This window comes from Cervus canadensis, chromosome 8 (genome assembly GCF_019320065.1).
Source record: "Cervus canadensis isolate Bull #8, Minnesota chromosome 8, ASM1932006v1, whole genome shotgun sequence".
Taxonomy (NCBI): domain Eukaryota; kingdom Metazoa; phylum Chordata; class Mammalia; order Artiodactyla; family Cervidae; genus Cervus; species Cervus canadensis.
Window position 1 is genome coordinate 60,321,739 of NC_057393.1, and position 12,690 is coordinate 60,334,428.

Below are 12,690 nucleotides of genomic sequence, written 5' to 3' on the forward strand. Positions count from 1 at the left end.
TGAGTCCCATTATTATCATCCCCATCTCGGTGATGAGAAGAGACCACATGAGGGAGGGATTCCTCCCTTGTCCCCCGCTCCTGCACACACAGCCCAGGCTCACCCTCAACCACTGCAGAACCTGAGACTTGGTAGGGTTGGAATGTCCAAGCTGTAGGGTCTCCTTGGGCCTGTGCGTTGCAGGTAGACCCAGCATCTCAAGTATTTATTTTCCTGGGAAAGGAGAAAACCCAGAGTGACAGGCGTTGGGAGGGTGGGGGATGGTGGAAATGTTCACTGGCAGGAATTTGCCACCAGGATTTCGTGCCTTTCCTCTATAAGGGGAGTAACTTGTTTCTTACTGCAGAGGTCTGGGAGCCCCTTATTCTACGGCTGCAGGCTGCCTGTGAGCGGAGCACCCAGAAGAGGCCACCGACCCAGCAGCTGCGTGTCTCCTTGGGTTCCTTGGGTCTCTGGTCTCCTCACTGTCCTTCCTTCTCCTCCCTCTTCCTGCCTCTCTCTCTCTCTGTCCCCGTTTCTCTCCCTCTTCCCCCTTAACTTTCCCTGTCACTTCTCGCCTCTGCTTCTCTGCTCTCCCGATCCCTCCCCCGAGGACGTGCACTTTGCTTTCTGTGAATTTTCTACCTCTCCTTCTACCTCCCAATGCCCTCTTCCTCTCCAAAGGCACAGCGTGACACCCCATTCCACCTCCTCCCTCACCCCACCACGCCTGAGAAGGTCCTGGCTTGCCTGCAGCCTCAGGGCTCATCCCACAGAGGCTCTTCAAAGCTCCTTGAGCTTATAGCTCATGAAAAGCATCCGGGCTCCAGGGAGAGGCCAAAGAGCTGGGCAGCCAGATGCACCTGCTGAGTTTAAAGTTCCCCACTGGGGAGTGTTTCCTGGGGTATCTGGGATGCCCGGCCCCTGTAGGGTGCCCAGAGGCCCCGATGCTGTAGGGACAAACTCCCGGGGTGCCTACCATCAGCCCTGGGGGACTTCTGAGGTCCTCTGTGCTGACCCACTGTGGGGGCCCCCGTGGCCGTGGGCTCCCAATGCAACAAAGAGCCCCATGGGGCTCAGAGACCCAGATCAGCATTTTAAAGAAAGGTCAGCCAGAAGGGATTGCTGAGACCTGCTGGGAGCAGAGGGGATGATGGCTAGGGAAGTTCGCCAGCCCCAGGCCCCCAGCAGGCCCATCTGCTGCCCAGGTGGCATTTGAGAGGTCAGGAAAGGCACAGATAAGAAAGGGGGAGACTTGGACTCCAACTTTAGCTCAGATGCCAGTGAATGAAGATCCGGGCAGGTTACATAATATCTCCGAGTCTCACAGTCCTCCATTTCAAAAGAAAAAGTCAGAGAAAATGGTCTCTAAAATCCTTCCAGCTCTGGCGTTAGGATGGTCCCAGGAGAGGGCTGAGGGCTGGGTGACCGTGAGGCTGCTGTTGTCCACTGATCCCAGGAAGGCCTCGGAACAAATACCAGCAGTGTGTGACTCTGGATGAGGTGGGTATGTGACCTTCTGAGCCTCAGTTTCTCCATCTGTGTAGTAAAGTAAGAGTAACACTTACTTATGGGATCCTGTTAAAATTAAAACAAGAAGGAAAGCCCAGCGTTTCTCAAAGGGTAGGCCATATGGCCCCAGGCGGTACCCAGGCTGACTTTAGCTCATCTTCCATCCTGGACAGTGACAAAGTCAGGCTCTGCTCAATCCTTTCTCAAACCCAGTTGCCACAGAGACAATCAGCATGACTGTAACACATCTCTAACACTCACCAATTTCTCCTTTAAGCAAAGGAAGTCCAGGCCTCAGGGTAAGGGCTGGCTGTTGAGCATATCAAGTTCTGATTTGATAACATCATTTTTATTTATTATGTCTGTTCTCACGCTTTCCTTCTGTTTGTTATTTATTTCCATGTTTGTATTTTATCTTATTTTTTTTAATCTTATTTTTTAAAATTTTATTTCTTATTAATTTGTCTTCTGCCCACAGTAATGCTGGTTTTCCATGAAGGTCATAGAATATCCTCTTAATATAAATTTGAGTAAGTAAATGCAATCTCTTGGAGACAAATATTAAGTAATAGTAAAGGCAGCATGATGCTCTGGTATAAGTTGTGTAGGTGATCTAAGAATTGGGGGAAACGTTTGCATTAAATCTAGCAACACGTCAAGTGCTTGCTATGGTCCCTGACCTCTTTGGTGTATTTGTTGTTGTTTTGTTGCTAAATTGTGTCTGACTCTTTGGCGACCCCATGAACTATAAGCTCAGCAGACTCCTCTGTCCATGGGATTTCCCAGTGGGTAATCATGACTATTACTGCCGTCGAAGGAAGGCCATTGCTCTGCCTGTCACCTCGGCTCCCAAGTTGAGCTGATGACACTCATGTCCTTATAGCAAGCCCTGCGGGCAGTGCGGCATAGGGATAAATCCTGTTCAGCCTTCAGATTAGTTCTGACTCAAATGGTCTCTCCCATCGAGTTTAATGGAAAGTCATTCCAATGGGCCAACAGATTATGAAACCATTGAACGTCTACACTAGTGAGAAAGGGGTTGCAATTCTCATCTGAGCCATTGTACTTTGTTAAACCAAGTATGTGTTACCTTATGAAGTAAAAGCCACTTATGCATAGCCACCAGTGTGTCTCAGGATAGTGTCACCAAGACAGATCTTCAGAGAAGAGTCAAGAGCAAGTGAAAACAAAAGCTGCAAGTCCATGGCTATCCATCACCCAGGAAGTTCCCAAGACGATTAGGGCAGCTTGTGTGTTAACTTTGTTCATCTCACAGCTTTCTATTGTGTTACAAGAAGGGAAGAACAAAATGAAATTTATATATAAGCCAAGAGGTGTTTCTTTAAGCTTCCCATCCAGCACAGCACCTTACAGGAGATATATTTAACACAGCATCCTGGGGCTCCCTGGGGCTTTCTGAATGCAAAGATTTAGCCATGTGCCTGGGATTATCTGCCTCTAACAGTCTGGTCTGTCGCACCTGCATAGTGTAAGATATCTTTCTAGAAGTATCTGAAGTATCTAATTCTGTGATCGTAAAAGCCCATGTCAGAAGTCCCCAGGGAGGAAGATCTGGGGGACAGGGGGGGCACTCAGTGGATGCCCCCAAACAGCTTCAGCACCTGGAAAAGCCAGAGGTCGCGCCTCTCTGTGTTTGGACTGGTAGCCGTCGGCACAGTGCTCTCTGGATTAGCAGGACAACTGTGCAAAATCCCCCCTGGTGGCAGACTCAAGGACTCAGGTCCCGACCAGTGGTGAGGACCTACCTTGCCTTCTTGTCCTCTAACACTCTTCCTAGGACACTGTTTCACATATGCTGAACCTCTAACAGCCTTCTGCTGAAACCTCACAAGCTCCTTCCATAAAGAGTTGTAATGAATTTTCCTCCTGAACTCAGCTGTCAGTTTTTGAAGCCCTATTTCCTTAATGGCTTATTTTCTTTGACTCCCAGGATATTGCTAGATTGGAGTTTTGTCTTATTTTGTGTGTTTTTTTCAAAAATGTTGCAAAAGCAGAATTTCTTGGTTTCACACAGATAGCCTTACCTCTCATTAAAATACCATGGTTTATAATTTGTTAGGCCATTAAATGATTATCTCACCTTTGGGAAGCAGGACGTTTGGCAAGTGTGGGATAGATACTAAAGTTGAAGAAGGGATGTGACTTGTCATCCCCAATGAGTTGTCAGTGTGAAACAAAGGGATCCTGCTTTGGATAATGTTATGCTAAAAGCAGACACCAACAGTGTAAGTCAAAATTAGAAGTCAATGAAAGCCATAGAGATGTTTGACTTTTGACTCATTTCTCCTTATTTCTCAAGAGGGTTTATAAGTGGGAAGGATGGTTTCCACATTGTCTTTTTTTTTTTTTTGCCAAAGCAGCATGAGTTTCTAGGCAGAAGCAGGATTAAATCCCTTGATTCATCTGCACAGTCCATCCCTTTTATTTTTATATATCTGTATTTTTTTCTTTTTCTTTTGGTCGTACCTTGCAGCATGCGGGATCTTAGTTTTTTCTGACCAGGGATTGAACCTGTGCCCTCTCCAGTGAAAGCGCAGAATATTAACCACTGGACTGCCAGGGAAGTTCCTCCACCCCTTTTATAATGTAGTCAGTAGAGTATCTTGGAGCACAAGTGATAAGGAGTTGAGTTTCAGACTTGATCTTGAAACAGAGCTTGAACCAGAGCTTTTACAAAGATCTAATCAGGGACCTTCTATGAAGAGGATGAGAAAGTCTATCAGTCTGAGAGTCAGAAGAACAAGTAAGGAGTACTGAGGACAGCCTCTTTCCTTGGTGTCTTCTTTTTCCCACTGTGAAAATGGGTGGATGAATTTTCGCCCTGCCTATGTCCCAGAGACAAGGTCCACAGCACTGGTGTTCTGGTGGGGTGATGCTGCTTGCAGAGATGAAAGGGAGGTAGGAAGTTCCAAAAGTCGAATGGGATGAAAGTGCAAGACGGGTTCTAAGCAGGGCAGGGTCTATGAGTTGGGCCTCCAGTCATGGATGTAGTTTAGGGGAATGAAGGCTACATTCTTTGGTTGGCACTGGGGCCAATGATTGAGGAAGGTATGGTGGGACCACAGACACTATTTTCCTCAGAGCCATTGGCTTTGATGTGTTAGATGAGGGGAGAATTTTCCGTAGGTTCTTTGTCCTTGCCCCCAAATTTTTCACTTGGAACTGGCTGATATAAAGCCCCTGATGTGGGGCAAGGCTGGGAAGTAGCTCACAGGTAGGTTGACTTGGACATGCCCCCATCTGGAAGACAGGCACTGGATCTATGATATAAGAATGCCCATAGAAATCTTCAGGGCATCTTTTTGACTTGTGTGAATCACTGATAAAGCTTTAGGACTTATTTAAAAAGATAAAGTTTTGGAATAACCTAAATGTCATCAGTATGCCATGAAATAGAATATGATTCAATTATTTTTTAAAAAATGTTTTCTTGTAATTAAGATACTTCGGGAAAACTCTGTGTTCCATGGCCCTCAGACTCACACTTGCACCTCATCAGTCACATGTCAGTCTAACTCCACCCTGTACCCAAAATCTCTGCTGTCATTAAGAACTGAAAACTTCAGAGGGCAGATTTGCAGCTGCAACATATAATACAGAACACTTCATGAAAAAACAAAATATTTTCTATGACATTTAATGACACAGAGGAGAATGCTTACAATTTAATGTTAAGGGAAAATAGAATAAAAATTAGATGTTCAATCTAACCCTAATTTTGCAAAAATACACACCCAAGAAAATGTGTGAAAGAAATATGTAAAAATATTAATAATGGTTACCTGTTGATGGTGATCATTCTAGATGAATTTTATATTATTTTATGAAACTTTAGGGGTCTGAGTTTTTCTTATAAGTAGAAAAAGATACTTATAGTAAAGTAGAAAAAACATTTATAGTAAACAAACCCTTCCAAAGCTTGCTATCTGAGTCCCTCTCCATCCTGGGGACCAGTGCTTCCTTTTGGTATTCAAAGGCCCTTAAGTTTCAAAAGATGTGCTGCAGTAGTCCTATTCCTTTGCTATAAGTCACAAAGAGATAAATTTCTCCAAAAGTACATTCTTTCTTGTGATGACTCAACAGATTTAAGCCTCAGTTTCCTTGCCTGTAAAATGGGAGAATAGCCACTGTCTGTTCTGATGCTACAAAGAGATTATAAAGACTAAGGTAAGGAAGGTGAGTTAAATAGTATTTTAACACAATGGTAATTTAAGGAGTGATGGGTTACCTGGTGGCTAAGACAGTAAAGAATCTGCCTTCAATGCAGGAGACCTGGGTTCAATCCCTGGGTCGGGAAGATCCCCTGGAGAAGGGAATGGCTACCCATTGAAGTATTCTTGCCTAGAGAATTCCATGGACAGAGAAGCCTGGTAGGCTACAGTTCATGGGGTCACAAAGAGTTGGACATGACTAACACTTTCCATCACCTCATGGGAAATAGATGGGGAGACAGTGGAAACAGTGTCAGACTTTATTTTTTGGGGCTCCAAAATCACTGCAGATGGTGATTGCAGCCATAAAATTAAAAGACGCTTACTCCTTGGAAGGAAGGTTATGACCAACCTAGATAGCATATTAAAAAGCAGAGACATTACTTTGCCAACAAAGGTCCGTCTGGTCAAGGCTATGGTTTTTCCAGTGGTCACGTATGGATGTGAGAATTGGAACTGTGAGAAAGCTGAGCGCCAAAAAACTGATGGCTTTTGAACTGTGGTGTTGGAGAAGACTCTTGAAGTCCTTGGACTGCAAGGAGATCCACCGTCCATCCTGAAGGAAATCAGTCCTGGGTGTTCATTGGAAGGACTGATGCTGAAGCTGAAACTCCAGTACTTTGGCCACCTCATGCGAAGAGTTGACTCATTGGAAAAGACCCTGGTGCTGGGAGGGATTGGGGGCAGGAGGAGAAGGGGACGACAGAGGATGAGATGGCTGGATGACATCACCGACTCGATGGACATGAGTTTGAGTAAACTCCGGGAGTTGGTGATGGACAGGGAGGCCTGGCATGCTGTGATTCATGGGTCACAAAGAGTCAGACACGACTGAGCGGCTGAACTGACTGAACTGAACTGAACACTTTCCCAGTAGTAGTTACAGCTTAGAAATCATGGTAACAATGTAAGCTCTATTAGCACCTTTATCACAATAGTGTATATGCTACTAGGACTGACAGATGGATAATTAATATTATTGTGGTTGTAGATTTTTACAGCTGGAGTTTTCTCTTTGGAATTTTAATATCTTAAATTTCTGTTTTAATAAGCCCCCTTTTCGAACTGAAACAAAATAATGTCATGTGCTGCCAGAAAGAGCCACCAGAGGGCGCTAAATCCCTTGCAGAGCCCATCTGACTTCTCTGGAGCAAGTATCACTCAAATTTACATTTGAATACGGGAAGTGGGTCTGAAAAAAATATGGGAAGTGGGTCTGAAAAAAATGAAATCCAGTGTACATTTATTATGTTGGGTCTACATTTAAGTAAATAAGCTTCTTTGTTCTCCTTGGGTATTAGTTTCTCTGTCTTTTTAGTTTGTTTATGCACTTTTGTTTATTTATTTTAAATCAGTTGGGACTGTTCAGATTCGAATAATTTAGAAACGTGAAGCCCCGACTTGCTTTGAAAGCTTCCAAGGACACATGTTCACACATGAAGAGGCTGCCTTCCTCACCGAGAAGTTTATAAATGTGATGAGAAATAAATAGGCGGCTTGTATTGTTTTCAAAACGGAGGAGGTTGGAATTTCTACTTTTGCAAAGACTTTTCCTTCTTGTGCAGTGGCCGTCAATTCCTGGCCTGCAGAAATACCTACAAGAGGTGGACTCCACTGAGGCAATTGTAGGTGCTTCTCTGTAGCCCTCGCATTCCTGAGGCTGTCCCAGGGAGCGGAAAGGTGGGAAGCAGGTGGGCATGTCAGGGTTCAGAGGGCCCATCACCCCCGGAGTGGTCCTGCCATGACATGGAACCTGTTCACGCCCAGTTGTCGGGGGCCATATGGGCGGCTGTGTAATGGCTGCGGCAGAGGGCAGAGGCATTGCGCCTCAGCTGTCAACCCAGCTGAGGGTCCGTGGGATGCAGCACAGAAGTGTGGGTCAGGGAGTGACAATTTTGTCCACATTCCCCCCACAACACACACACACACACACACACACACACACACACACAGGGACTGGCTTAGGGTTCAGAAGCTCTGATCGGAGTTTGGCTGTTTGTTTTTGGGTCACAGTATTATTTTCAGAATGGGAGAGGTTGGAATTTACTTTTGTAAATGTTTTTCGTTCTTGTTCATTGGCCCTTAATTCCCAGCCTGCAGACATACCTACAAGAGGTGAAACATCCACACAAAGGTCTGTATGTTGTTTTTTTCATCCTTACAAACAATCCTTTGAGATAGGCAGGGCAGTTCCTGTTGCTATTCCAATTTACAAATGAGAAGACACAATGAATGAAGGGGTACTTGAGGTTCCCTTTAAGTGTGAGGTCTAAGTTGGTGGGGCCAGGTGCCAGGTTTTCTGAAATCTGTGGTTGGTAAGGAAGTAGTGAGAGAGCTGAGCCATGGCCCAATGAGGTCTGTTTCTGGTGGATGCTGGTGGATGGAGGCACTCTTTCATTTGGTGCCCACCAGGCAGGAGGTGGTGAGGACTGGAGATTGTAGGAAGAGCAGGATCTTGACTTTGATGGTGAGCCTAGTCTAGGTTGTGTGTAACACAGAAATTTCGAAAAGCTTTAATCAGCACAGGGATGACAAGTGATGGAGAAAGCAGAGGGGATGATGCCTCAGTGGCCTCCCAGCACCCTCTGGAAGGATGATGAGATGATGAAGGTAATGATGGAGGAAAAACCCAGTGAGGATTCTGCAGTTGGGGTGACGGAAGTCAAAGCAACCGGTGGCCTTTTGCTGCTAGACCCCTGGCTGGTGACTGAGGGGAACCCAGACTATGGGGAAAGTCCAGCAAGGCCTGAAGGGGATTCATTGGTCTGTAGAAGCTTAATTATGTGAGGAAAGGGAATCCATCCTGGGGGTTTCATATTCCACTGGGGAGACAGTTCTATCCTTGGCTGCTCTTTTCATCCTTGTATGTTTTGCTTTTAAATTTCAAATCTAAAATTTGAGGAAAGTCCTTAACTTTCCTGGTATGCTGAGACCCAGAGGCAGCAAAATATAGCCACTAAGAAGGCTGATACTGGGTTGGCCAAAAAGTTTGGGAAAAACTGAAATGAACTTTTTGGCCAACTCAATAAATCAAGGACCCTCTGGGCAGTGACCACCTTCCTGCACATCCCCACAGCATTTCTGGGGCTGACACCCGCAACCCAGTGCTGGAAAGGACCCAGGGCCTCTGCGTGCACGGGACTGGTGCAGCAGGAACGTGTTCAGAGTAGTTTCTGAACACAGAGAACTTTTCTAATGGATGTGGGTCCCAAGCCCAATAAACGTGTTCTGAATAGAGCAGGGCAGGAAGCTCCAAACACCCACCTTGAACCTCTCTGCCCAGCTTGCCCTCCCTTGCCCCAGACTGCCTTGCATCCTAGGGCCTCCAAGGGCAAGGGGAGGGGCTGAGCTCTGACTCAGGCAGAAACAGCACAGGCCTAAACCATGAAGGATGCTAACTTGGCCTTCACCACAGGAAGGGCTGACAGGAACCTGAGAATTCCAATTAAGCTTAAACTAATGAGCTGGAAACTTTGGGGAAACCACTGTGGGCAATGAGGGGAGAGTGTGATCATCTCCCTTTTAATTAGCACTGGAAAAACCTGTGGTCCAGCTAGTAGCAGGAGAAAGGGCAGAGTCCAGAGGGAGCATCAGAGGGGAATTCCCCTGGTGGTAAGGCACAGAGGCTGCTGAACAAACCCGGATGCCTTCTTCACCTATAAGTGGGGAGAAGGGAAGATCCTAAGTGGGGAGAGATGGCCTTGAACCGAACCAGAGCTGCGCTCCTCACACGATGGAGGCTGAGGCTGGATAAACGCAGAGTGACTTTAGGGAACTCTGCTGTCTCTAGGAGCTGTCACTGTCCCTGAGACCAGGTCTCCCCGGCCCATCTCTGGCTACTTTCTTAGGCAGCCTCTGTCGCTTAATAAGGAAAAGGCAAAAACAAACAAACAAACAAAACTACCAGCTGCTGCTATCAAAGGCCACAGACCACCCCCAGGCCGGCACGGGAGACTGGGGCACCTAGGATAGGCGACAGGGAAGAGCCTGGAGGGATGGATAGGGGTCGATCCAGGGTGTGTATCCTGGAGAAGGGTGCTCCTCACTCCCGAAGCCCGAGAATCTTGGGGCGTCCGGCCTGTGCAATCAACAGCTGGTTACTTCTCCCCTCCCCAAAGTGGTCTGCTTTGGGGAAATCGGCCTGCCCCGGGCGCCCGACGGTCCTCCTCGGGTACGCCAGGGCGCTCGGCTGGGGGCGCAGCACCTTGGAGAGAGGTGTCGGGTCCTGCGCCTGGGTTTGGGGCTCTGTACCTTTTGCACTGGGGCTCAGGGGTGCGTGCCAGGCCGCCGCCAAGGGGTCTGCCGGCCCCCTGCCCAGCCGGGAGCCGAGGCGAGCCAGCGTGGCGAGCCTCCTCCCCTCCCGCCTCGGGCGGCCTGAGCCCGCGCCGGCTCCAGTTGCTGCAGCTGCTGTTGCTGGCGGCTGCGGGGAGCGCGGGGAGCGCGCAGAAGAGGCTCGGGAGGCGAGGACGGGGACGAGGAGGAGCCTGAGCAAGCCGGGAGGAAGATCGAACGAAGGCCGAGGAGGCTCAGTGGCGTGGCGACGCGGCTCGGGGATCCCGGGAGCATGGGCTAGGGGCATCGGCGGCGGGCCAGGCGCGGTGAACCTGCCGCGGCCCGACGCACACCGGGGCGGAGAGAGACAGCCGAGCGCAGCCGGGAGAGGAGGGGCTGGCGCCGGGGTACCCGGGAGGGGGCTGATGAGACATTATTAACGAGTTGCCGCCTAATAAGCCCAGAGCGGCGGGCCAGCTGCCCGGGCGGCGTGCGGGGAGGGGTCCCGGGCCGGAGCGCGGCGCACACGCGTGGCGCACGGCGGGCGGCGCGGCGCGGAGCCGAGGGCACCCGGGCCGGCGCGCAGAGCCGGGGCGGGCCCGGGGGCGGCGCAGACCCCGGGCGCCGGCGGCCCGCGGCGCCCCCTCGCTCTCGGCGCTTGGGGCCGGCGCAGCCCGGGACGAGCGGGGCGCGGGCCTGGGAGGGGATCTGCCCGCGCGCTCCGTCCCCCTCCCCCCCGGACGGGCGGGCGGCCGGGGGGAGGGAGGGCGGGCGGCGGCGGCCCGCTGTATATATCTCCGCGCACCCCGCCAGGTCGCGCACAGCGCCCCGAGCCCAGGCGCCTCCCCGCCCCCTTCTCGCGCTCCGCGGCGGCAGCAGTAGCAGCAATATGGCTGTTGATGGGTGTTCGGGGTGGTGCCGGCGGCGGGAGGCGCTCCCCCGCGCCCCTGCGCCGGCTGCCCGTTGCTAGCTATGGCAAATGGTGGCGGCGGCGGCGGCGGCGGCGGAGGCAGCAGTCTTAGAATGAGCAGCAATATCCACGCGAACCATCTCAGCCTAGACGCGTCCTCCTCCTCCTCTTCTTCCTCCTCCTCCTCTTCCTCCTCGTCCTCGGTCCACGAGCCCAAGATGGATGCGCTCATCATCCCGGTGACCATGGAGGTGCCGTGCGACAGCCGGGGCCAACGCATGTGGTGGGCTTTCCTGGCCTCCTCCATGGTGACTTTCTTCGGCGGCCTCTTCATCATCTTGCTCTGGAGGACGCTCAAGTACCTGTGGACCGTTTGCTGCCACTGCGGGGGCAAAACGAAGGTAACGCGCGCACCGGGCGCCTCCCCACTGCGCCAGCCCCGCCGCTTCTCGGCGTCCCCTGCAGCCCACCTCCTCGCTCCTCAGCGCGCCGTGCCTCCCTCCATCCTTGCCTGCCTGCCCCTCGCCGTCTTCCCTTCCCTCCGCTCTCCCGGCGCTCGCCGACTGGGGCAGCGGCCGGCGCACCGGGGGTGAGGAGTTGCCCCCAACGGATGCGCTCCGGGACGCGGACGCCCCATCCCGACCTCTTAATTTATTATAGGGTTGTTTGCGGCTGCGGCTGGGGCCGAGATGGGGGACGCGCGCCGCTCGGGGCCGGTGGTGCGGAGTTAGGGAGAGCCGACCGGGCGGGCACCGAACAAGCTGGGGGTCGTGGGTGCGCTTTCCGCGCGGCTCACCTGCCCGGGTGGGCTCCTTGTGGGTGGGCGAGGGGGAGCACGTCAACCCGCACTTTAGAAACCTGTTGGGGAGGTGAGTCCGTGGACTCAGAAAAGGAAAATCCTATAGGCACGGGAGGACATCTTTTGGAACTAGGGAATCCCGAGGGAGGAATGTGGCCAGAGGGCGTGGGGCACCTGGAGGGGCGAGAGAAAGTTGGGGAGTAGCATCCCACTTTTAGGAATGTAGCGAGGTGGCAAGCCTGACGTCCCCTCCCTCTGTGACTCTTAGATATTCTCCTGGAACTGACCCCCGCTCCAAGTTCTTCAGCATCTGTGTTCTCGCCCCCAGGCCACCGCCTTTAGGTCCGCGAAAATGCCACCGACAGCGTGGCGCTGGAGCGGGGGGTGGACCATCAAGAGCCGGCCAAGGCCGCGGTTCTCACGCGAGCCTCCTCCCAGACGTTGTTGAGGTGGCTGGATGTCGGCTATTCCTGGCGCAGAGACGCCCACCAGCACCCAGGCTCGCTACACCTTATGCACGGTTGCTAGGCTGGCTGCCTGGTCTGTCGCGTCGTGTCCCTAGAGATGTCCTCTCTCCACACACCCCCCCCCCTCCACTGGCTGAAGGTTCGGGGGGCAGCTTTTCATAGAAAACTGCAGGATAAAAAAATAAAGAACTGGAAAAAAAAAAAAAGAGTGACCGAGGTGCTTTCTGTTTAGACCACTTTTTAATCGAGGGGGTCTAACCAGTGCTAGCGTTTTCAGAGGGAGGGGGGATCGGAGAGGAACAGTGAATGGTGCAAGGTAGAAGCAGATCTACGTGAGCGGGAATGCTCACGTCTTTTCTAATAAAGTTAGTCCGAGGACCCCTCAAACTTCCACAGTGCACAGCAACTTGTAGCAGCCTCCTTAATTGCTTCTGGGAGGGAGTAGCTAAGACAGGGGCTATGGGTGACATATGAGGGTGGAAGGATGCTCTCTCTCTCCTGCTCATTAATTATACATCC

At 51.1% G+C, this 12,690-nt stretch overlaps 1 protein-coding gene across 12 annotated transcripts in view; it reads left to right on the top strand.

Annotated features, from left to right (window-relative positions):
• The first annotated feature begins 10,607 nt into the window (after positions 1-10,607).
• KCNMA1 (potassium calcium-activated channel subfamily M alpha 1) overlaps positions 10,608-12,690 on the top strand; it is a 748,747-nt gene continuing 746,664 nt past the window's right edge. For 6 of the 12 annotated variants that reach the window (XM_043476446.1, XM_043476444.1, XM_043476449.1 and 3 more), the window contains exon 1: positions 10,808-11,306. In XM_043476446.1, coding sequence (XP_043332381.1) covers positions 10,968-11,306 — 339 coding nt within the window. In that variant the 5' untranslated portion in view covers positions 10,808-10,967. Of the gene's footprint in view, positions 11,307-11,972; positions 12,291-12,690 lie in introns of those variants that run through there. The other 6 variants (XM_043476447.1, XM_043476438.1, XM_043476440.1 and 3 more) reach the window with 4 other exon arrangements.